The sequence below is a fragment of the Hyperolius riggenbachi genome, chromosome 11, assembly GCF_040937935.1.
Source record: "Hyperolius riggenbachi isolate aHypRig1 chromosome 11, aHypRig1.pri, whole genome shotgun sequence".
NCBI lineage: Eukaryota > Metazoa > Chordata > Amphibia > Anura > Hyperoliidae > Hyperolius > Hyperolius riggenbachi.
Window position 1 is genome coordinate 25,185,475 of NC_090656.1, and position 26,584 is coordinate 25,212,058.

The 26,584-nt window shown below is 45.8% G+C and overlaps 1 protein-coding gene across 2 annotated transcripts in view; it reads right to left on the reverse strand.

Moving 5' to 3' along the window:
- VSTM2B (V-set and transmembrane domain containing 2B) overlaps window positions 1–26,584 on the reverse strand; it is a 128,020-nt gene that overhangs the window by 60,990 nt on the left and 40,446 nt on the right. For both annotated transcript variants that reach the window (XM_068259742.1, XM_068259741.1), the window contains exon 5: window positions 16,671–17,046. In XM_068259742.1, the coding sequence (XP_068115843.1) occupies window positions 16,671–17,046 (376 nt within the window). The remainder of the gene's footprint in view (window positions 1–16,670; window positions 17,047–26,584) is intronic.

Here is a 26,584-nt window from a genome sequence, read left to right on the forward strand (position 1 = left end):
GAAAGTGCTTACACCCTGCTATCCTATGCGCTAATTCAGATTTGGGCGCTCCGTCCGCTTTCCGCTGAGAGAAGCGCTGCAAGGACCATTTTCGGGTCGATTTTGCTACAATGGAAGGTATAGGGAAACCGCAAAATGCTCACAAAACTGCTTTGTGTAGCGATTGCGTTTGCGTTAAGAATAAATACATTGTATTTATTATTTTCCAGATGAAAGAGCTCACTTTCTAACTGACGTCAGGGAGTGAAAAAACGGAATCGCTCTGAAAAAAACGCTTACCAAAAACGTCCAACGAACAGAAATCGCTGTGGGGGGGGGGGGGGGAGTTTGGGAGGGAGGCACTAAAAAGGAAATAAGGAAATAAAAAATAAATAATTAACGTTAAATAAATAAATGAGGCAGCAGCATTCAGAAGCCACCAACAGAAAGGAGGTGTTTGAAGGCAACAAAAGGAGGCAAGATTCATTTGTGTGCTAAGTTGTATGGCTCTGCAGCGAGTGGTCAGGCTTTGTTCACATATAAAATCGAAATCACTGAAACGCAATTTTTTCCCCCTCAAGGTGCTTACCTGCGTGTTGCGATTTTGTGTAAAGCGATTTTCAAAGCGCTTTTGCAGAGCGATTTGTTTTTTCACTTCCTGGCGCAAGTCAGGAAGTGAACTCTTTGACCCGGAAAAGAATAAATACAATGGGCTTCATTCACTAATGCTGGGCACACACTATGAGATTTTCTGCCCGATTTACTGTCAGATCGATTATTTCCAACATATCCGATTTGCTTTCTGATTGATTTCCTATTGAAGTGAACAGAAATCGATCAGGAAATGCTCGGAGATTGATCGGAAAGCAGATCGGACATGTTGGAAATAATTGAGCTGACAGTAAATCGGCCAGAAAATCTCATAGTGTGTACCCAGCATTAGGCAAATAGCACGCCTTATCAAAGTTAACACGCCTTATCAAAGTTAACATGCACTGAAAGCTGATAACACATGTTTTGGGAACAGGCATCATGAAAAATAATAAAACAATATAAGGTGTTTTCCCAATTAGTTAAAAATTATGAAATGCTGACCTCTGCCGGTTGAAGTTATTATATTTATTCATAAGAAAGGCAAATATATCTGGCTGGGGAAATCGCTATACCAGGCGCTTTTTCAAGCGTTTTGCGATTTCCCTATACCTTCCATTACAGGCAAATCACCCCAAAAATGGTACAGGCAGCGCTTTGGGGAGCGGATTGAAATCGAAATGCTCATATGTGAACACTCTCATAGGGAATCATTGCACAAGCGCTTTTAGGGTGATTTTCAAAATGTAAAAAAAACCCCGAAAGCACTCTAGGTGAGAACAAGCTCTCAAAGCTGCAGTGTGCTGAATTGTAAAAAAGAACCTGGCCACTAGGGGGTGCAAGCCTGTGGTCCTCAAAAAGTTAATTATGATTTTTCCCAAAATTTCACATTACGATTTCGAGTTGTAATTGTAAATTTCCCATGCACAATCTATGCGAAATTTGTGCTCATCACTAGGAGTGTCCCTTTATCAACACGAGCATGACTTCGCGCTTAGGTAATTAATATCCCCTGGCTCTCTACCTTCTCCCACTTAATATTCCTCTTTATAGGTCATGGCTCTGATATTTCATGCCTGTAAATTGCATGCAGAATTATCCCTCTCTGCTCTCTCGGCGTTGATAGATGGTCGCCGTCCCGGCAATCTGTGTTCCAGAGATCATTAGAGGAAGCTCGTGGACGGTTCCTGTGCCCGTGCCAGTTTCCTGGTGACCTTCAGGGAGTCACTCTATCACGGCGTGCCCCTTGGCAGCTGCCACATAATCCACTGTTCCCTCGTACAGTCAGAGAATTACGACCGCCTCCTAATTAGCTTAACCCAGATGGAAAAATATTGTAATTGGACACATCATCCGAAAAGGAAGAAGATCTCTAAACAAGGGGGTGAGAATCCAACAGGGACTGCGGTCCAATTATAGGACAGCTCTGACCAAAACCAACATTTGTAGCGTTGCTCGGTTGCTGCAGAGTTGAGTCATAGGCAGGCTTACGGTATCTCAGGAGGACGCCCGTGGTGATATATTCTCTCTGGAATCCCGACTTCCTGCTTCCAGAAAGCCAAATCATGACGTTATAAACATAATGAAGAAAATTATCATTTGTAAATATGGGAGACGCGAAAGGTTCTTGCTATTAGAGATGGTTAATGAGATGCAAATGATTCTGATTTGGATGCAAATTTAAAGGAAACCTGAGAGCAGACCTAAAGTGTAAACTCCAAAGTCAAAAAAATTGTCCGAGTGACACTCTGACTGTTCACCTTCTCTTTGTTTTTAACCGACTGCAGCAACAGGTGATTTCTGTATTAAAGGGAACCTAAACTGAAGCTAAAAATAAGAGTTGAACTTTCCTGTGGCTCCTAGCAGCCCCCTACAGTCGCCCTGTGCCCGCGCCGCCACGGAACGATCCTCCAGTCCCCTGCAGCCGCTTCATTTCAATTTCGGCGACTGGGCTGGCTAGTCAATGGCCACTGCGCCTGCGTGGCCCTGGCCTTGCACGTCCTCGATCACGTTCCCACCGACGCACTCAACATCTTTGGAGCTTCGGTTTTGGTTCTGTTACTTATCAGGGGCTTCCTCCAGCCCCTTGCAGCCAACATGTCCCACGCCACAGCTCCGCTCTCAGCCGCCGACCCGGGGACCCTGCCAATGCAGAGGCCGGCCTCGAGGTAGGCCTCTACTGCGCCTGCGTGAGCTCCGCTGTCAATCAAGTCCACGTTGTCCGGAGTATACTGTGCAGGCAACGTAAACTTGTTGGCTGCAAGGGGCTGGAGGAAGCCCCAAGTAAGTAGAGAAGGGAGTAGGGGGGTGAGGGTTTTTTGCCTGACATTTCCTTTAAGCAAGAGGGAAGCCATTTTGTGCCTGTCATGGTGAATACAGGACACTACACTCTTTTTCTCTTCCTGCAGCATTGAGACCTCAGATTAGTGGTGCCCACAGTGGAGACAGGAGAATTAAGGGCTCAGCTAATACAGTACTATACCCCACACTCTATACACATACCATGATCTGTGTATTGAATGTTAAAATACAGTAATTGGAAGTATATTAACATTGGGGGAGCCATGGAACCCAGTCAGGGCCCAAACAGCCTAAGATGTTGGCCTTCCCCACCGTGAGTGCTGCCGGTGATTTGTGTTGGTTGGTTGAGACTGCTGGTTAGGGGAGTTCCGGATAACCAGGACTCTACAGTAAATATGTCAACCTCCATATACACCTCTCAGTTCAGGTGTAGTTGCTCCATGTTATCTCAGGCCCTTCCATGGGAAGCAGCAAATGTGGGCGCCCCTTCAGCTAGTAGACGATTTGGGCACCCCATAGGCTAATGTAAATATCGGCTATTGGGCGCCCAAAGCAGAAATTGGTTACCCAATAAAAATTAGAACATTATAGTTTTAGAATTTGATTGCCTTTTGTATTTACATTTTTTGTTGTGTGAAAATTATCGTTTTGAAATGAATTGCTTCGAAAATGATAAAGTTAGGAGGGGGGTTAAAGGGATACTGTAGGGGAGTCGGAGGAAAATGAGCTGAACTTACCCGGGGCTTCTAATGGTCCCCCGCAGACATCCTGTGTTGGCGCAGCCACTCCCCGATGCTCCGGCCCCGCCTCCTGTTCACTTCTGGAATTTCTGACTTTAAAGTCAGAAAACCACTCCGCCTGCGTTGCCGTGTCCTCGATCCCTCTGATGGCACCAGGAGCATACTGCGCAGACACAGACCATACTGGGCTTCTGCTATACACTCCTGGTGACATCGGCGGGAGCGAGGACACGGCAACGCAGGCGAAGTGGTTTTCTGACTTTAAAGTCAGAAATTCCAGAAGTGAACTGGAGGTGGGGCCGGAGCATCGGTGAGTGGCTGCGCCAACACAGGATGTCTGCAGGGGACCATTAGAAGCCCCGGGTAAGTTCAGCTCATTTTCCCCCGACCCCCCCTACAGTATCCCTTTAAGGTTAGGCATCAGGAAGGGGGTGTTTAGGGTTAGGGGTCAGGAAGGGGGGTTTTAGAGTTAGGCGTCAGGAAGGGAGGTTTTAGGATTACGGTAGGTGCCAGGAAGGGAGGTTTTAGGGTTAGGCGTCAGGAAGGGGGGGTTTAAGGTTGGCATCATGAGGGAGGGTTTTAGGGTTAGGTGTCAGGAAGGAGGGGGGGGGGGTTAGGGTTAGGCATCAGGAAGGGCGGTTTTAGGGTTAGGCATCAGTAGGGGATTGTAGGGTTAGGCGTCAGGAAGGGGAGGTTTAAGGTTGGCATCAGGAGGGAAGGTTTTAGGGTTAGGCATCAGAGGGGGTGGGTTCTATATGAGAGTAGGATTAGGTTTAGTTGTAGTAAAATATCGGTAATATTTACCAATGTTTTACTATTGTCATTACCTCTGCAAATATTTTTCCAGTTTATTTTGGCGCCCAATTCAAATCGGTATTTATCTTTTATACTTATAGGAGGCGTCCATTTTTCCTTTCACCTCCATTTCATGCACACCTTCCATGTCCCTAACCACAGCTCTGACTGCTGGTCATCCCCTTTGGCCTGTCCAAAAAACACTTCTCTGCAGTGACGGAGTCCTACACCTGTAGCAAGCATACAGAGTGAGAAATCACAGCCTCCGATCTGCATACTCCTTCAGGCCGAGTGCACACCAAAAATCTATAGCAGATCTGCAAAATGCTAGAGGTCTTTGAAGCAGATTTCAGAGTGATTCTAGGCATGTGGAGAGAGGTTTTCTAAACATGCCTAGCATTTTTGGAGCGTTTTTGTGTAGCAGATTTCATATATTGTTACAGTAAAGCTGAACAGCTTCTGTAACAAAAACACTTGGAGAACCGCTCTGAACTTGCGTTTTTCAGCGGTTTTCCACTTTCCTATACTTTAACATTGAGGCAGCAATGCCTCAGAAATCTAAAAAATGCTGCAGCCCCCGAGTTAGCGTTTGTGGAAAAAACGAACTGCTCTCGTGTACACCATCCCATTCACTTTCATTAGCCAAGCGGTTTTCCCCCCGCAAGCGTTTTAAAAATCACTTCAGAACCGCTCTGGTGTGCACCCGCCCTCAGAGTCAGTGATACAGGCAGTACAGAGGCAGATGAATGACCAGGTTTGACAGGAAGTAAAGATGGCAGCTTCCATATCTCTGACACAACAGGTTCTCTTTAAGTTACCAGCCCTTTAGATCTATAGATTGCTGATGAGGACAATCTCGGCTCAGCAGGCTACGCTTAGCGAGGAGGACTCGGTGGCCTTTTCATCTCATCACCTCTGGCTGCTGGAAGAGTCCCACCGAGAGGGAAGAGGCAAACGACACTGTTTGTGTTATTAATTATTAATCTCAAATACTGTCTGGCTGCACTTTGTGCTCTGGTGGGAGCCGCTCGCTGGCATCGCCGAGGCTATTTAACATCTGAAGAAGCGAAACGCAGGATTTCTGTGCTTGCTGAAGACCCGGAGCTCGGAACTCAAGCGGGCAGCAGGATGGGACAGTGGTAGTTCAGCAATGCAATGTATTTTTCAAATCATAATTAATATAATTCTATTATATTGTGCTTTTCCCCCTGGAGTGCCAGATATGCAGCCACTCTATAGGCAGTAACACTGTGTTAGGGAGTCTGGCCCAAGTACACCTTACTGAATAGGTGCTGGCTTACTGGACAGGAATAGCCGAGGTTCAACCCCTGGCCTCCTGTTTCAGAGGCAGAGCCATTAAAGAGGAACTCCGGTGGAAATAATGTAATAAAGTGCTTCATCATTTTTACAATAATTATGTATAAATTATTTAGTCAGTGTTTGTCCATTGTAAAATCTTTCCTCTCCCTGATTTACATTCTGACATTTTTACTGCTGGCAGGTGATGTCAGTGGAAGGAGATGCTGCTTGCTTTTTTGTCAGTTGGAAACAGCTGTAAACAGAACCATGGTCCTGACATCACACTGTGGGAGGGGTTTCACCACAATATTAGCCATACAGAGCCCCCTGATGATACATTTTTGACAAGGAAAAGATTTGTCATGGGAAAGGGGAAATCCGCTACTGATTGGGATGAAGTTCAATTCTTGGTTACGTTTTTTCTATAACCAGTACGCTATAGCATTAATTGTGGCATGTCATATATCATTTGAAGATTCATCGGAGACCACAAAACGCAGCCAACACTCACTGACAGCCTGATTTCCACAAATAATCTTATGGGCAAAGTGAAGGACTTAAAGGATAACTGTATTTACAGATGTACTGCGCTCCTTCTGCTGCTGTACACTCCACTTCTTCAGCTAACACAATGGGGCAGTGTGGACTAGTGCTCTACATTGTTTCCATGAGAAACATGCTACCTCCTGTCTGTCTACAGAAGTGGTGGAGGGTGGGGGCTGTGTCTATTTGTGTGTATGACAGGGGCGGGGCTTCCAGTATTATGGACAGTTACAAATTGGCAAACAAAACTGTTACGGCTCGTTTCCATGCAGCACAGAGCCCCGTGGCTTGAGAGATGTTAAGAGTATGAAGCTGAGCTTCAGACATGCCCTTTATGTGGTTTTGTAGCTAAATCATGCCTGATGATGTCACAAAATTACCCCTCCCACACACCAGGGGTGTTTTTAGGCATAGGCATTACAGGCCTGGAGTGCCATTGGTCCTGGGGGCGCCATCCCCCTATATTAAGTCCCTCCCCTGAATGAAGCCTCACCCGTGGACTAAGCCCTGCCCCCACGGGTGTTCTATAACCTGCTTTTGCTGCATCTGGGTAGCGTAAGTTGCAGCTTTTTGCCACTGTGTCCCTCTGTGCCCCCCTCCCGTGCATCCTTCTTTCCCAGTCTGTGCCTAATTCTGTCCCCTTTGTGCCTCCTTACGCCTCTTTGTGCCATCACTGCCCCCCTGTGCCTCCTTCTGTCCTACTTTGTGTCTCCATGTGCCTCCTTCAGTCCCCCTGTGCAACCGCTGCCTCTCTGTGTCTCTTTCTGTGCCCCTTTGTGCCTACTTCTATACCCCTTCCTTCAGTCCCCCTCTGCCTCCTTGTATCCTCCTGTGCCTTCTACTGTCTTTAGTCCCCCAATGCTACCTCCTCTCCCTGAGCCTCCCTCTGTCCCCCTGTGCCTCCTTCTGTCTCCCTGTGCCTCTTTCAGTCCCTCTGTTCTTCCTTCGTTCCCCTTTTTGTCCCTCCTTCTGTCCCCCTTTGTGCCTCCTTCTGTCTCCCTTTGCCTCTTCTATCCCCTTTGTGCCTCATTCTGTTCCCAATTGTGCCTCCTTCTGTCCCTCTTTGTGCCTCCTTTGTGCCTCCTTCTGTCCCCCATTTTGGCTCCTTCCATCCCCCATTGTGCCTCCTTCTGTCCCCTTGTGTGCCTCCTTTAGTCCTCCTGTGCCTCCTTCTGTCCTCCTCCGTGACTCCTTTTGGTCCTTGTGCCTCCCTCTGCCCCTGTGTGGCTTCTTTAGTCCCCCTGTGCCTCCTTCTGTCCCCTTTTGTACCTCATTCTGTCCCCCATTGTGCCTCCTTCTGCCCCCGTGTGCCTCCTTCAGTCCCCCTACCTCCTTCTAACCTCCATTGTGACTCCTTCTTGCCCTCTGGCCTCCTTCTATCCCCTTTTGTGCTCCCTTCTGTCCCCTGTGTGCCGCCTCCTGTCCCCCTGTGCCTTCTTCTGCCCCCCTTTTGTGACTCCTTCTGGCCCTCAGGCCTCCTCCTGTCCCTCTGTGCCTCCCTTTATCCCCATGACTATTTCTGTCACCATGTGCCTCCTTCTTCAGGAGCACTCGGGCTCCCTGAAGACTTCTGAAGCCTACCTCGGCCAGGTAAAGCAGTATTTGACTAATTTTGTCAAATACTGCTACCGGGCGAGCCAGCACTGGAACAAGGGGACCAGGAGAGGAGCGGGAAGGCTCTATATGACCGAGAGCCTTCCCTCTCCTTGGGTAGGTATCTGTCTCATTTTTTTAAATGCGGTTCCCATTCACTTGAAGTATCCACCTTAGGGCCCGTTTCCACTTGAGCCCCACGGGTCTGCAAGACGCGCGCCGGCACTTCCGGGTCTGCGGGGACGCAGACGAATCCCATCAGCACCGCTATGGGATTCGCAGCCTTCCGCACGCTATTGTTCTCTAAGGCAGAGTTTCTCCGCGCGAAGTGCCTGCGGGGAAACTCATTCTTTAATGTGTACGTGTGTTTTTTTTCTGGTGTGTGTGTGTGTGTGTGTGTTGGGGGGGGGGGGGGTGACACAGGATTTCTTGCCTGAAGTGACAAAAAGACTAGAAATGGCCCTGCCACACACCTCCACCTTACGGCACAGGCATTGCTTTACGCATGGATGCATTTTACAACGTTTTTTCAAGGAAGTACATTTTTCGTTTTTGTTTGAAATTTCAGGACAGATTGCTTTTAACAGCGGGTTTATGCAAATCATAATTTTATTGCTTAATTTTTTACGATCCTAAAGTTTAGCTTCAAGCTACTTATTTTATTACACATTTGTGATGAATAACCACAAAAACTGGAATGAAAAAGTTATTATGCAAAAAAATATGTTTTATTAATATTCATAACGTTATGTGCAGTGACGATTTTCATCTTTGTTTTGTGTATTCAAATTGCTTTGATTTCTTGTGTACTCAATAGGTCTGTTTAAATAAATCTAAATAAATGTATTTTTTTTTAAAGGCTGATTGAATTTATGCACAAATGTTCAATTGTGTGCTGCCTTCCTCACACAGCATAATGACATAAAAACTAAATTAGTCCCCCTCAAATCCACGCTGGAAGTTGTAAACAAAGGTGATGTCGTGTCTCCTTGTCTAGCTAGAAGGTAGATAAGGAGGTGGAGCTTCTAATATCACAGGGAAAGGCAGTAGTTATCAGTGGCTGTGATACTGGAAGCCCCTCCCTAAGTACCAGAATCTCCAACCCCACCTACCAGAAACTCCGCCTCCTCTGTGCCTGTTAGCTCTTAGCACAGAAATGAAAGATTAAAAATATGCCATACATTCCGGTTGTCAATAGTGGTCAGTGAAATGTGGTAATCCCCCACAAGGCCGAATTTATACTTTTTGTGCCCCTAGGCCTTATATGTTCTGTCTCTCTTTTCTTGTGCAGCCATGCCCCTTCCATTCCATGTGTAGCCCCCTCTTCTATGTGTATCACCGATGTACAGCAGCCCCTTTCTTTTACGCAACAGCAGCCTTGAGCCTCAGTTTCCTTTTTTCATGTGTTGCTCCCTATTTTCACCCTCCTGTTTCATATGTAGTAACCTCTCTTCCATGTCCAGCCGCCCCTTGGCCTGCAGCTGCCCAAGGCCTGGGCGTTTGTGGCCTTTCCAGAAATCCCGCCCTGATCCCTCATATAAGTGGCGGCTATTTAAAACACCCCAGAATCTAAGAAAAAAGCAATTGAATGAAGGCCATGGTGGGCTAGACTACCTAATCCTTAGCCACCTGATCATGCCTGCTATTTTTGGTGTCCCTCTCATATCGTGTAAACAGTCTTCTATTCTTCCCAACCTCTTTAGAAATTCTCCAGAGCGTCGGCGAGCAATTCTGAACTGCACATGCGCACCTTTTTGGGTGCATGCACGGTTTGGAACTTGGAAATGCACATTTTTGAATCTTTTTTTACTGTTGAAGGGGGGGGGGGGGGGGGGGGAGGACATCTGGGAGGATATTCAATGGAGAGATCTAGGATCTAGAGGAACTGGGACAGGTAATAAGGGGTGGTGCTACATATGTAGTACGACGCCGAACAACGCTACTGTTCTGCAGGGCAGTCCAGGAGGGGGTGACTAGGCCATTCTTTCAGTGAAAATCGGAATTGCAAATTGGAAATCAGAATTGCGAGCTGCAGTGCAATTAGAAGCCTTAAAGCACAACTGTAGTGAGAATAATATGAAGGCTGCCATATTAATTTCCTTTTAAACCATACCAGTTGCCTGGCAGCCCTGCTGGTCTATTTGGCTGCAGTACTGTCTGAGTCACACCAGAAACAAGCATGCAGCTAATCTTGTCAGATCTGACAATAATGTCAGAAACATCTGATCAGCTGCATGTTTGTTCAGGGGCTATGGTTAAAAGTATAAAAGACAGAGGATCAGCAGGACTGCCAGGCAACTGGTATTGTTTAAAAGGAAATAAATATGGCAGTCTCCATATCCCTCTTACTTCAATTGTCCTTTAAAGAGCCCTCAGGCCTCTTTTAGGGCCTGTACACACTGCTGCGCTAGTGCTGCACTTTTAAAATCGCATGCGTTTTTTAATCGCCAGGTCTCTTGAAAAATCCAGAAAATCGTGAAGACCTGTACACACTGGTGCGATGCGATTTTTCTATTTTCATGAAGGCTTTGCTATTTAAAAATCGAATGCGATTTTATAAATGCTGCGCAAGTGCAGCAGTGTGCACAGGCCCTTACACTACATGCATTTTCTTATGCAATTTTTTTATGCAATATAGGCCTCGTTCACATCTGCTGCGCTGAAAAACGTGTTAAAGCGCATGGTAAAAAACGCATGCGCTTGTGCGCGCTTTAGTCCGCGTTTCTGTGCGCTGCGCTTCTTTAAAGCACGTTTTGCTTACTGTAGCAGCAGCAGTTGTCAATAAAACTTTGTTTTTGTATGTAAATGTATTTTTTTCTCCAATTAGGGGTAAAAAACGCATGCGCTTCTATGCGCTTGTACGCGCTTCTATGCGCTAAAAAAGCGGACCCATTCACTTGCATTGCTGTGCGCTTTCCAGCTCAACGCACAGAAATGCATGCAACCCTACGTTTCTGTAACAACGCTGCTCAGCGCAGCGCATAGATGTGAACCAGCTACATTTAGTTACATGGAAAAATCAATACCTTGCTGAACGCACAGGGCAGTGCGCTGTGGAAAGCGCACAGAAACGGCCCTGATGTGAACCAGGCCTAAGTCCTGCATGCTGTGTTTTAATAAGGGGGCGGATCGGATGATACTTGCCACTTCGTTCAACATTATATCTCCACAAATAACTTCAGTGATTAAACGACATTGGCCTATTTTAAAATCAATGGGGACTGAAGTGCCATTATTTAAAATTCCACCTATGATTGCCTACAAGAGGGCCCAATCGATTAGAGATCATCTTATCAAAGCAGACATCGGCTCAGGTCGAGTCAATCCCCAGACAGCTTTCGCCCCCAACCGTAAGGGGACATTCCCTTGTCTCGGTTGTTCATGTTGCCAGCTGGTGATGAAGGGTAAAACCTTCAATCACCCTATGAAGGGTCATCAAATTAAATTTCAATACTATGCCACATGTCTTACCCCATACGTTGTATATGGGATTAAATGCCCCTGTGGCAAACTGTATGTTGGTGAAACTACACGGCCAGTTAAGGAAAGAATAATAGAACATAGGTCCAATATCAACGTGGTTTTGCGCCGTAATTTAAGCGTCTTGGAGATTGACTCACCGGTTGCACAGCATTTTATCGAAAGAGGACATGCAGCAAACCAACTGCGTTTTTTTGTCCTAGAAATCGTTGCCCCCCCTTAGACGGGGTGGAGATAGGGAAGCCCTTTTGCTGCATAAGGAAGCCCAGTGGATTAGATCTTTACAAACCCTTATCCCCTATGGTATGAATGCGGAATATAAGCCACAGTAAAAACAATATTTGATCATAAAATACTTCCCCTTCGTGTGTAGTTACGTGTAGCCTTTAATGCAGTTGTATTGTTATGTTTCTGTGATAATTGGTTACTGTAATTTTCTTCTCTTCTAGCTCTGGACGATCCCCAGTCAATAATGATCTATTCATATATAACACTCACCTTCCTGTGGCTCACATGGTATGGAGATAAGGTACACCTGCTTGGCATTGACGGTTTGCACCTTGGGACAGTGTTTTATTTATATGTATACATGTATACTTGCTCTCCCTTATTTTCTGGCCATTCCTATTCGGTATCCTAAACCAAAGTGTATATTGTTTATCTGTCTTTATGAGACCTGGGTCCCCTTTTTTTTTATTATTTTTCATTTTCTGTTGCATTCCCCTTTAAGAGGTTCTTTGTATGTGTAGCCGCTTTGGTTATTGTTATATTTGGTTATCCCTTTCTTCTTTTTTGAGGTTAATACATTGTATTCTGAGTATGTCCCAATGGGATTATCCCTATTGTGAAGGTCTTTTTCTATTTATCCTTCTTTTGCGTATTGTGTGAGAGCCCTTACATTCATTTATGCGCTCTGGCGTGGTTTTTTATAACTGTGTTTCCTGTGCGCAATTGATTTATGTGGGACGGGAGCCTTTACTTGCCACTTCCGGCTTGCGCTCCAGCGTGGTTACGAGTACACGCTGGACGCGCATTGCCGGTATGGACATGTCCGACTTGCGCTCCAGCGTGGTTACGGATGCCTGCTGGATGCGCAGTACCGGGTTCATTGCGTTCCCGCCGGATCTTCTCCACCATTGGCTGCAGGTTTTTGTGTCATGCGCTCTGGCGCTCTGGAGACGCCAGACGGGGATATTTAAATGTTTAGAGCGCCATTGCAGCTGCACTTCTGTCTATAGCTGCTCGGTGATTTCATTCCCTGCCATCAGAATTGTAAGTATCTATGGATTTTGGTACTGGTCTCCTGTTGCAACATTTTCTGTACCATCAGTAGTTAGTCTGGCATGTTGACCCAGTCTAGTCGCTTTTAACCTATAGTGTTAGGACTGTATGTGTAGTGGGGTGATATTATGGGCCATATAGGATATCCTATGTTGATATATTAGGGTCATTTGAACTTTTTATTACCATCTGGTGTCCTCTTATGGCGATGAGAAGTTACTACTGTGTTCAATATGGTTTCTCTTTTTTGTTGTTACAATTCGGCTATATTTATAATGGAGACAGCATATACTTGTTACACCTTGCCACACTGATGATGGAGGTAGTATATATGAGATGCAGTGATATAGATATATTTTGGTCGCTGTGTTCTTTGTACGTTGTAAAATATGGTCTCTCCTGCTGTTACAACTTTGCCATACTTATTATGGAGGCAGTACACTTTGCCATTCCTACAATGGAGGCAGTATATATTTGCCATATTTTTCCACAATTGTTATGGAGGCAGTATACATGAGATACAGTTATATTAATATGTATTGGTCGTCATATGCGTTTTTGCGCGTTGCCCTGGAGTGCAAGCCATTTCTATGCTGTTCATTTTTTTTCTTTTCTATCAGGTGTAATATGCGTTTGCTATGCCATACGTAGTCTCTGTTACTTTGCCTGCTCCTGCCATGTGTTGTTCATAGGAGATACAGGTTTGTGTGTGTATATATATATATATATATATATATATATATATATATATATATGTATGTATATTTTTGCTCATGTATCATCTATGGGTTCTCTATATGTCTATAGGTGCATTTCTTTCTTCTTTAGTACAACAACTGGGACCGATATTTATAGGCCCCATGTGATTGTTGTTGCCTTTTTCGTAGAGGCTTTACTTTTCTGATATCATGCTCTACCTACTTTTTCTCTAACAAAATGGCCACTGAGTCGATATTTACTTCCTCAGGTTGGTTTGGCCAGATTGTATCTGACACATGGGCTGATTATTCTCTTGGTGGTCTTTCTCTAGGATTAGATACTATATCTTTCTTGACATAGTGTGAAGGTCCCTGTTTGAGACCTGTGAGGAACACATTTTGTTTTCACTCTTTTCATTGGTCATTCTCTGTAGGGTGTTGGTACTCATTTCTGAATATATTTTATTAATGTTTTTAACTGGAATTTCTCTGTTTGGTTTTGTAGAAAGTGCTTATACAGTGGCCTGATGAAGGGCATTATATGCCCGAAACGAGCGTGTCGTTGCCAATCAATTTCTTGAAAGCCTTTTTCATTACAAAATACTGGAATCCCTGTGATTATTCATGCAAATAAGGAGCATCCTGCAGAGACCTCCTCTTTTAAGATATTTTTGTATTTGTGTCAATAAAGATTTTTGATATTTTTGTACCACAAGAGTTGCAAGACTTTATACTTTAAGCGTATCATACTAAAGTTCTTTCTACCAACATAGTGTGCTGTGTTTTTTCCCCTTGTGTTGCTAGCATCCAGTGAAAATCGGAATCGCAAATCAGATTCGTAAATTGGAATTGCGACTTGCAGAGTAAAAGAAGCCTAAAAAACATGTTGGAGCAATTGTGCTTTTCACGCAGAAGTGAGGTCAAAATGAATGCACAATAAAGTCAAGCACAAGAAAAGTATTTACCATGGTAACAGGCTTCATACACAGGAAATGTGTTACAGGTACAGCACATCTATTGTGAGCGAGCCAAATAATGTTTTGTTTTTTATTTTGTTATTCATCATGTGTACAGTTTAATCCTGATTTAAAGGGAACCTAAACGGAGAAGGATATGGATTTTTCCTTTTAAAATAATACCAGTTGCCTGACTCTCCTGCTGATCCTGTGTACCTAAAGGTGGCCATACACTGGTCGATTTGCCATCAGATTCGACCAATAGATAGATCCCTCTCTGATCGAATCTGATCAGAGAGGGATCGTATGGCTGCCTTTACTGCAAACAAATTTCAGCCTGAAACCGATCACAATCTGTGGTGGTGGTGCTGCCGCCGCCCCCCCCCCCCCCGCATGCATTACCTGCTCCGCCAGCGCGACTCCCCCGGTCTCCGCTGTCTTCTTCTCCGCTCTGGTCTGGTCTCCGGGTCCGGCGTGCTTTATTTCTTCCAGTCTGGGGGAAGTTTACACAGTAGAGCGCCCTCTACTGTTTAAACTTCCTGCCGGGACAGGAAGAAGCGAAGCCTGCTGGATCCGGAGCCCAGCACGGAGACGGAGCAGCGGTGACCGGGGGGGATACGCCCCGGCCGGATCAGGTAATGTATTGCAGCTGTATTGCGTCGGTCGTCGGGCACTCAAATGCCGCTAGCGAAGCGCTCCCTACCCGCGGGCGATCAACTGTAATTTCCCGCACGGAGCGATCGACGGGATCATCCCGAAATAGATCGAAATTAGTGTTAACGTTAACGATTTGCCAGAAGATTCGATCCCAGTGATCGAATCTGCTGTCGATTGGTGGGGAATCAGCCCAGTGTATGGCTACCTTAATACTTTTAGCTACAGCCCCTGAACAAGAATGCAGATCAGGTGCTCTGACTGAAGTCAGACTGGATTTGCTGCAGTCTTGATTCAGGTGTGTAATTCAGACTCTACTGCAGCCAAAGAGATCAGCAGGACTGCTAAGCAACTGGTATTGTTTAAAAGGAAACATCCACATCCCTCTCGGTTTAGGTACCCTTTAAGCAAACCTGGGGAACGTAAACTAAGATAGTAGATAATTATGGGTCGTATTCACTAAACTGCAGTAAGCAAAATAACGTGTGTAAAGTCTTAAGGTGGCCACACACCATGCAATTTTTAAATACCTGTTCAATTTAAGAATTGCAATCAATTTTTCTGACTAATTGTAACATTTTAAAAATATGACCAATGTACCACACACGTATGTTCAATTTTTTCCCCAATTATGATAAAAATGATTGGATACTCTGACAAAATTGCTAGGTTGTGTATATTAATAAATTGGCAATGTAACACACACCATACAGTCTTTAGAAAGATTGAAGAGAAATATCTGGCATTCCGGATCGATAAAAATCGAAGAAAACGGGAAATCCAATCGGATTTTTCAGTCGAATGAAAAAAAAGCTTTCGATTTTTTTCGGGAGATCTGATCGTTTTTATCGAATTACCGTAAAATCGGATCATTTTATTGTATCGTGTGTGGCCACCTTTAAGGTGGCCACACACCATACAATTTTTTAAATGTCTGTTCAATTCAAGAATAGCAAGCAATTTTTCTGACTGTTTGTAACAATTCAAAAATCTGACCAATGTACCACCCACCTATGTTCAATTTTTCCCCAATCACGAATAAAATAATTGAAAGCTCATAAAAAAATTGATTGGAGCTGTACATCAAGTAATTGACAATCCATCACACACCATACAATTCTAGATAAAGTTGGTCTGAAATTTCCAACATGTCCAATCCCCCCCCCCCCCCCCCAAAAAAAATAAGAAATGGGAAATTCGATCAGATTTATCGATCGAAAACAAAGAAAAGCTATTGATTTCTCTGGACAATTGAAATTATCGAATTGGTGAAAAATTGGATCTTTTAAATTGTATGGTGTGTGGCCACCTTAAGGGCCCTTTTTTTACTAGCAAGCGCGATGATTTGCGCTTGCGATTACGCAAGCTGCTTTCTCCACCATCCGCGTTGCACTGTGCCACCGTCGGGAACGTAGCACGATTAATCACCAACGAAGTGTCGTAGTGAAAAATGAGCACCGTGATTTACATGTTATCGCAGTGCTCTAGTGATCAGAAGAACGGCTGCGATCGGATCGCAGCTAGTGGAAAAGGGCACTTACTGTGGGTCAAATAAAGCGCTAAGCAACACATTAGGCTCTGCTGCACGTTATTCTGATTATGACAGTTTAGTGAATATGCCCCTCAGTCGCCTTAGTTAAAGGACAAATGCCATATATCAGAATTCAGTCATCTTGCAATTCAAACATTTGCTTTCTCCCCCCTATGACAGTTCCCAGCTCTGGCCGCTAGATGGCAGCGCAGAACAGCAGATTGCTTACCCGAGCCGTGCTGGTGCCGCAGGATGGCTGTCTTTCCAGGAGCAGGGGAGGCGGAGGAGGATGCTGCAGTGCCCTGTGATGGAGCCAGGCTTTCTCCCGGAGGGTTGGGGCGTTTGTTCCCAGGCTCCGGGGTGGCCCTGTTGCCGGGATTATTCCTCCGGGGCCCGCTGCTCTGGATGTGGGAGACGGCCTCGGCGGCCTGCATGTCGGGCGGGGAGTAGCGGGCGATGACCCGCAGCATGGCCTGGGCCTTGTGTTCCTGAGTCTCATCGTCTCCGTAATCCGACACGCGGCACTCGTACACCCCCTCGTCCAGCTTCCGAACGTTGGAGAGCCGCAGGCGGTGCGAGATGTCGTTGCCTTGTACCCGGACCGTCTGCAGGGAGAAGAGAGCAAGAAATAAACTTACTGGAAGAATCAGGGCAACAAGTGAAACAAATCAGTGCAGATCTAATGCTACTCAGGCAGGGATGCCAACTCGTCCCTTTAAAGAGGAACTCCAGTGAAAATATGAAAAAAGTGCTTAATTTTTACAAAAATTAATTATAAATGATTTAGTGAGTATTTGCCCATTGTAAAATCTTTCCTCTCCCTGATTTACATTCTGACATTTATTACATAGTGACATTTTACTGCTGGCAGGTGATGTCACTGGAAGGAGATGCTGCTTGCTTTTTTTTGGCAGTTGTAAACAGCTGTTATTTCCCACAATGCAATGAGGTTCACAGACAGGAAACTATCAGGACCATGGTCCTGACATCACACAGTGGGAGGGGTTTCACCACAATATCAACCATACAGAGCCCCCTGATGATCCGTTTGTGAAAAGGAATAGATTACTCATTGGAAAGGGGGTATCAGATACTGATTGGGATGACGTTCAATCCTTGGTTTACGGTTTCTCTTTAAATAATCACACATCTAAGTTATGCAGGTTCTGGGCTACTTACATATAATCAGTGACAAAACTGCTTCAACTAGCCACAAGACCTGTATAATTCATGTGTCAGTAATTACAGCAAAGTCCCCGTTATCTGGAACTCAGGCACCCGGAAGTCTCAAATAACCGGCATGCCTGATGGATAACGGGGTCAGTGCTTTGGGGATTTTGCAGGGCAAAAAATACTCCCCAAGTGTCCAGCGCTGTCTTCTAGCTTTCTTGTAGCTCCTAGCAGTTTTCGGTGTCCTGCACGGCAACGCGGGTCAGGTGACATGCCCAGAGCCATACACAGGGGACGTCAGAAAGCCACTAAGAGCTGCAGGAAGGCTAGAAGACAGGAGGCTCTGTGAGTATTTTCTCCTGCATGGGGGGGGGGACCACAAACACCTTGGCAGCACCCCTGGAATACAATCACATTGATAATGCAATACAACTATACTGTAATGCTATGTTCACAGTGGCACCGGTGGCTGGAATATATTGGCATAAGGTGAGCAGGCCCCCCAACTGTCCCGGATTCGACGGGGCGGTCCCGGGTTGGGGGAGGAGTCCTTCTGTCCCGTGGAACTGCCCCTTGTGTCCTGGCTGGCAGAGGAGGGAATGAAGAAAGGTCGAGGCACCAGCTGCGGACGGCTGCTGAAGTGTAATGCAGGGAGGGGGGACGACATGCCGACATCACTCCTCCCTCCCTCTCCATCATGTGACCCCCTTTTGTATCCACCTACTAATGCAGAGAACTTGCACAGCGGGCGTTTAGTTTACCTTTCCATGCCGATGGCCGGCTTCCTACTTCCTATTTCGCATCATGGGAAACAGGAAGTAAAAAGAAGCCGGTCACCGGAATGGAAAGGTAAACTAAATGCCCGCTGTGCAAGTTCTCTGCATTAGTAAGGGGACACAAGAGGGGGTCACATGATGGAGAGGGAGGGAGGAGTGATGTCGGCTCCGCTCCCGGCATTAGTACAGTTCAGCGGCCGTCTGCGGCTGGTGCCTTCATCTTTCTTCATTCCCTCCTCTGTCCACTGGCAACCTCCAATTCACCCTCCCCCCCCCCCACAGAGCGGCATACTCGTCCCTCCACATTCCCCAGAGTGGAACTCTCCTCCCCAACCACCTGGCACCCTTCTCCCCAACCATCCAGAGTGGTACCCTCCTCCCCACCCAGAGTGGCACCCTTCTACCCAGTTGCACCCTTCTCTCCCCACCCAGATTGGCACCCTCCTCTCCTCCCAGAGTGGCACCCTCTCCCCACTCAGAGTGGCATCCTCCTCCCCACCCAGAGTGGCACCTTTCTGCCCTCCCAACCAGAGTGGCACCCTCCTCTCCTCCCAGAGTGGCACCCTCCTCTTCCCCCAGAGTGGCACCTTTCTCTCCACCCAGAGTGGCACCCTCCTACCCACCGTAGAGATGCAGAGGAAGTTATGAAAGTCAATGGGTGACGCTGAAATTGTAAGTACGTTGGCGTCGGCGATGCGGCCCACATACACGGAACCCAGCCTAAAACGAACCACCTAATGCAAAGTGATAAAACTGACCTCCCCTTACATACCCCCAAACTTTCACAATCTGTCTCTCTTCCACTGATAACTCTTTGGTAGCTGATCTCTGACCACTGCACATCCAGGAAATACAATGGAACTGATTTATGTCACCCGATCCAATCACGCTGAACACACATGCTTTGCCTCCACCTTTAGACATAGCAGAGTAGGCCATGCATGTGACCCCAACATTTAACCCTCCTCTGCCCATGGGCGGCATTAGCTCTTAACTGGCACCCTTAGGGTAACGATCACCGTCATACAAAGCCAGGTCACTCACAGGGCAACTTATGCAGGTGCCTAGGGCCTGTTGAACGCACAACTTGCATTTCAAAACAACTGGTGAGAGTGAAGGTCTGACAGCTGGCGAGTATTCCTCCAGAGGACGGCCTATTTTTAGATTTCCAGAATCTTTTGAAGTCAAAGCTGTGAAGTGGCGACTATGAATGGGCCTGATTTCAGATCAATTACACTTAAATTACATTATGGCGACACCTGCGACAAAGATAATGAAATGCGACCCAGCCGGAGATCTCCGCTGTCACAGGGGTCACAGTCAATACCTGCGTGGCAGCCGCGGCGTTCAACCTTTCACACGGTGTCCCCTTGCCACTGATTAGGAGACGGGCCTGCTGTATAATCTCCCCCGAGTCTCTCTGACACACAGGAAAGAAAACACGCATTGGAGAACAATAGCTGCCTAATTGTAGCGGCTCCGACTGTCCAGCTTCTCTATAGTCATAACCTTATATACAATGTTTTCTCTACTGAAGTGTACCCGAGGCAAAATAAAAAAAATAAAAAACCCAGATACAGTACTTACCTATAGAAAGGAAAGCATCTAGACGCTGCATTTAGACCCGGGGCCGATTCTTTCATGAAGCAAGGTGAACCATTTGCATCAGGCGCAGAGATTACAGGGGCAGCATGTTTGTACTGTGTTTACACTAACAGCATGCAGTCAGAGTAGGAGGACAGCGAGGTGAAGAAGTCATCATTGGGGAAAAGCAGCTTGTTGTGCTGTGTGAGGAGTCTGACAGTGAGTGAGAAGGGGGGAGGCAGGAGAGCAGCAGTGTTTCATTTGACTTGCACAGCAGAATGGAGGAGGTGGCACTGCTGTCCTGACTGAGGAGGAATGGAGCGGCTGAGGGTGAGCAGTTTGTTTGTCACAGACTCACAGCCAGTCAGTGTGCTATTGTATTGAGTTGAGCTGCAGCATGTCATGTGAGAACATTACATGAAGCAAAGTAAATTGTTGGGTGCTGTGCGGTCATTCAAAATCGGGGGGGGGGGGGGGGGGGGACACAAGTTTTCCTCATGCAGCAAAAAGTCTTTGAACCGGCCCTGTCTGGACCCCACATCCTCCTGCCCACCCACTGTTGGCATGAGTGGGCGTTCCATTAGGCATGTCCCCTATGCACCTTCAGCCCCTAATTACGCACACCATGAATAAATTAAAAGAATAAAACTAAAAAGTCATAAAAAGGATCAGAATAAAGTTTAGAGTCACATTGGCACATTGTAGTAGAGAGATACTTATACCTGCCTGTCTGCAGTAAGCTGAATGTGGTCAGGTATGTAGATTTTTGTAGCAGGTTGGTAGATTCTCTAGTGGTGGGCAGGTAGTGATGTTTAGAATCTTGTGGGTAGATAGTGATCGTTGGTAGGAAGCAGTAGATTCTAGTGGCAGGCAGGGAGTGATAGATTTTAATGGCAGGCAGATAGTGATCCGCTGGTTTTAGTGGCAGGTAGGTAGTGACAGGCAGCCAGTAGTGACAGGTAGTTGGAACAACCAGTGAGAGATAGTCAGGGCCGGTTCTTTGATGAAGCAAGGTGAAATATTTGCATAAGGCTCAGACTGTAGAGGCAGCATGTTTGTACTGTGTGTTTACACGCAGTCAGAGCAGGAGCAGAAGTCAGAGGAAAGCGAACAAGGTCAAGAGATCATCATTGGAGAAAAGCAGCTTGTTGTGCTGTGTGAGGAGTCTGACAGTGGGGGGGGGGGGGGGGGGGGGGGGGCAGGGGAGCAGCAGCATTTCATTTGACTTGCACAGCAGAAGGGAGGAGATGGCACTGCTGTCTTAACTGAGGAGGTATGGAGTGGCTGAGGGTAAGCATTGTGTTTTTTTTTTTTTTGACTGCAAAAATTTCATATTTTGAGTATTTTTTTCTTCCACCAGGAAAGCAAAAAAGGAAGTATAACTGAGATTTCCCCTTTACTCCAAATAGATTAGCTACTGCTAGGGTCAAACGTCTACAAAATGTTTTGTTTTTTTTTAAAGTGGCATTGCAGCTGCCACAACAGCTTCTTTGATCACTTACTTGAGTAGTTATGACCAAGAAAACACGTCAGAGATTTTCTCTGTGCAGAGGTTGTGAGCTAAGGAAGGATCATTTCCTTCACTTCAGAGCTTTTGAATGAACTGAATATACAGTATAACAACCATTTAGTGGCAGCTCCAAGCAATTGAGCTGGAGGGACTTGCAATTTTCTACACAGATGACATTACTTTGGGACAAATGCAAGGAGGTTAACTATCTAGACAGTAAGAAGTAGGGAAACTAGTTTTATTGTGTGGTATGCTAAATTGTGACTCCACTTTAAATATGGCAAATAAAAAAGAAGGCTTTGTAAGACATGGAAGAAAGGAGCTGTATGAAAGATAGGGGCTGCTGTACATGGATGATACGCCTGAAATGGTGGCTCTGCTGGGGAGATGAATATATACAAATATAAATAAGGCCTCATAATTCATAGCTTCCAACTGTCCCTCTTTCGGAGGGACTAAGGGACTGTCGGAGGGCGAAATTAGAGGTGTGGCAGGGGCGTGGCTTAAAGTGCACCTGAGATGACATGTGACGTGTTGAGACGTGTATATATAGTGGCAAGAACACAGACACCTATGCTGTGCTCCTTTACTTTTCCTCTGCCTGAAAGAGTGAACATCCAGCTGTGCAACTGACAGTTTCGGGGTACAGTGGCCCTCACTGATAAAAAAATTACAGCTATAAAACACTTTCTAAAGTAGAGAACTGGGCTTCTGGCTGCAGCAGATAGGTAAAAAGGTCAACAGTTCATGTATTTTCACCCTGGGACTCTTGAGACACTACAATTGAGCAGAGACAATTGACTGTGTACGTTTATACAGAAAATAAAACCATGAGATGTCTAATAAAGTAATTTCTAGGAGTAGGAGGTCAGATCTATTTATATATCTCATCAGTTTATGTTCATCTTGGGTTCACTTTAAGTGTCCCTCTTCTTATCTCAAAAAGTTGGGCGGTATGATAACCTTTAGTGCTGAGCAAAGAACTTCTCCGCGACCCCAAGAAGAGAGAGAAATTGATCGATTAATTAACCTGCAGCTAGAGACTGGGACATCATGACTTTATGGGCTGTTGTGTTGCATATCCTGGAAAAGCAGGATCATAATGGAGGGAAAAGCTGCATTGTGTGTAATACATGCGGTGTGAATATATACATATAGTACATACAAGGTACATGCTTTACTGCATCTGTTAATGCGCATGTTATCACACTGATTAGCATTAGCACTATGACCAAATGTAGACTGGTTCATGCCATAGTTTTAAATACTATTCCCCCTCTGAGTCGTCGCAACTTGGAGGGAGATGTAATTTGGGGTCCACGAATTACCTTGTGCGAGGGGTACGGACTATTTACTGCTTTAGCCATGCCAAGCTTCGGCACTACGCGGTAGAGAGGCAGGCGCCAAAAAGCCCTACTTCGCGTCAGTTGTGTGTCAACTAGGCTGGAACAGCCGACAGGACTTGGCTCACTTATGGAGTGCTCATAATATATACAGTGTCACAATCACCCTATTACTCAACATGTTTCACCCCTAAGGGCTTTGTCAGGAGTGCTATACACACGTGCAGTGCTATCTCTACAATATATACAGCATCATCCTCCCACCAAACCATGTCAAATTGCCCCCCGGCAGCATATAGCCCAAATCAGAGCTGGACTGCCATGCATGGCTCAGTTTTAACCATTTAAGCCTTCTGGACATAGAGGCTACGTCCAAAAGGCCATGTGCGCTCCCCTGGCGATGGTTCGTTAGTCCAGGGATCAATGAATTCGGGACATGGTGCCGATCATTGATCCCTTTCCCCGCCAGAAAAAGCGACTGCATCTCTCGGAAGCCTCACTCTTTCTGCTTCTTACATCCTTCTAAGCGTACATGTTACGCTTAGAGTGACGTCATGTAAACAAACTCATGGTTGCCATCTTGTGGCCAAATAGTAAAACTACATCTACATGTAAAAAAATAAATAAACACATTTACATAAAAAAAAATTACTATTTACACCCCACCCTCCCAAAAATACCCAAATAAAATGTTTAATAAAAACCAAAAAAAACCAAAACATTACAATAAAAAAAACAAAAAACGTAAATATTTACCTAAGGGTCTAAACTTTTTATATATCCATGTAAAGTTGAAATATTTCTATTTTATTTATTATAAGCTTATAAATAGTGATGGATACAAAACTGAAAAAATGCACTTTTATTTCCAAATAAAATATTGTCGCCATACATTGTGATAGGGACATAATTTAAATGGTGTAATACCCGGGACTATTAGGCAAATACAATACGTGGGTTTTAATTATGGAGGCATGTATTATTTTAAAACTATAATGGCTGAAAACTGAGAAATAATGCATTTTGTTTTTTTTTCTTATTCTTCCTCGTTAAAATGCATTTAAAGTAAAGTAGCTCTTAGCAAAATGTACCACCCAAGGAAAGCCTAATTGGTGGCGGAAAAAACAAGATATAGATCAATTCATTGTGATAAGTAGTGATAAAGTTATTGGCAAATAAATGGGAGGTGAAAATTGCTCGGATGCATAAAGTGAAACACGACTGAGGGCTGAAGTGTAAATATGGTGGTAGAAATGCAGGTTGCTGCCTCATGGCCTGTCTGGGGCCGCCCACAGCCTGTATTATTCATGCTCGATCCCACTAGCCCTACAAACAATAGTAAGGTTCCCCATTATGTAAAATGTATGCCAATATTGCGTCCCGCCTATGTACAGAAACTCTCCTGCAGTGACTGAAGCTGGAAAGAGATTGCAGCCAGGGCTGGATTTGTACTTTTTACCACCCAAGGCCCACTATTACCAGCTTCCCCGGACTGACAGCATCCTAAACCTCCCCCCCGCACCCCCCCCCCTATCATGGCAGGGAGTCGATTGTAGTCTCCACGGAGGACAGTTAGTGAAGTGATGGCGGGATCACTTTATAAGATCCACTAAGGACAGTTAGTGACATGATGGCAGGGTTTAGATTGTAAGCTTCTTGGCGATCGGCACATTCGATGAGCAATTGACAGGTAGCTCAGTAAGTGCTTGCTCACTGCCCCTTTGTGGGGGACAGGGGGACTACCAGCAGCCGGCTGTGGCACTCGGGGGAGTGCCACACCCGGCTGTTGGTAGCCGCCCAACACAATGTGCAAATTCTGTGTAGTACGACGAATGTTTGGCAGGCTAACTGCTACTGCTACCCTTCTGCCCACAGCCCACCCCTTGCTCTCCTGGTGCCCTAGGCCATGGCCTATGTGGCCTTGCCTGAAATCCAGCGATGACTGCAGTTAAGCACTTTGATTAGTAAGCTGTTTGATTTTAGTATTTTCAGATACTCAGTAGGCTTTAAAGAGAACCCGAAGTGGCTGGTAAGAATCCTATTAGCACACAGAAGCTGGGTCTGCATATAATGCCCCGCCTCTTCTATATTGCCACTCCCCGCCTGCATCCCTTTCCTCCTATCAGCGGGGAGGGAAGGGACGCAGGTGGGGAGCGGCGACATAGAGGAGGCGGGGGAGCGGCGAGAGTGACACTGCACATGTAAACAGCCTGCTAGCACGGCTGTGTGATTTATGGGGGGCAAGCAGAGCACAGGGGGGGCCTGGGGGGAAACAGTATCGCAACAGAGGCTGGGCATTATATGCAGACCCAGCCTCTGTCTGCTAATAGGATTCTTACCAGCCACCTCGGGTTCTCCTTAAAGAGACTCTGAAGCCTCCTAAAATTCCACTTTTTATTCAATATTTCTCTTCTGAAATATCAGAATAGCTAAAACGCTGCACCCCCACGGCAGAATGCCGTTTTTAAACCCCTCAAATACCGGGGCAAAAATTCACTACTTTCAAAGTCATGAATTTTGCTGCCCAGAGAAGCAGAACTTAGTGCAGTAGCTCTGCCTTCATTAGCATCAATCACCGCTGATCGCCACCTCTCCCCCCCCCCCCCCCCCCCCAGTGAAAGAAGACGGCGGACAGAAGCGGACACAACTGCATTAGTGGCGGGCTCAGGCCCTGAGAGGGGCGGGGAAAGGTGGGGATTGACGCGAGTAGAGGCAGAGCTAAAGCCCTGAGTACTGCCTCTATAAGGAAGCGCTGCCCACACTTTTCCCCGGGGATTTGGGGGGGTTTAAACACAGCATTCTGCAGCGGGGATGCAGCATTTTAGCTATTCTGATATTGCAGAAGATAAATATTGAATAAAAAGTGGAATTTTAGGAGGCAGCTGGTCAGCTGGAGGGAAGGGGCAATTTGAGAGGAACGGTGGTGTTTTTCTGCACCCTGATCCTAGATGGATATACCGGTATACATTTGGTAAAGGTGAACTTGAGCTCGAGAGGAGAGAGGAGACGGCTTCCAAGTAATCTTCAGCATGCAAAATGACATTAGTCTAATTACGACCTTCTGGTGAAGGCGCTGAGCTTCTGCTATGCTTTCTTAGTTAATAAATAAATGCAAACCTTATTCATAATTCATGAGTTCTCGGAGAGATTGGTGCGGTGATTATACGGATGAATAGCTTTGCTGGGGGGCACCATAACTAGATGATTATTGAAAGAAACCTTGTTACTAAACGTTAACTGAAAGACACGGCGGAGGTCATACGTAATCCCCTCAACTTCCCCCAAACGCGGGGCGAAAGCGCAAATATTTTACCACAATTGCGTTTCACTGGGTTCACATTTTTGTGTGTCTTTTTCAGTCATTGAAATGGGTTTAAAGAGGCCCTGTAGTGACATATAGTTGAATGCAGTCAATTATTATGGCTAACCACTTTTACAGTAATTATTCTGGTTACAGCATCAGAAACACTTCCTATCGCTATGATTCCTATAACTATATATTGCTGCATGTTGAATGTACCCTACACTCGAAAGGAATGTTTAGCCTAGGCTGATTAACTATGCGCAATCCTCCCAGAGGCGTATCTACTAGGATGCACGTATGGCACTTGCCCTGGGCGCCCCTATCTCTAGACAACTATGGGGCACAAACTGAACATACTGTCATAGTTATCACAGGCGTCGTCATTAGCAAGTGATCAGCACCCAAGTTCCTCCATTGGCATCAGCAAGTTTATCACAGCCACGCTAGAATTAGCCT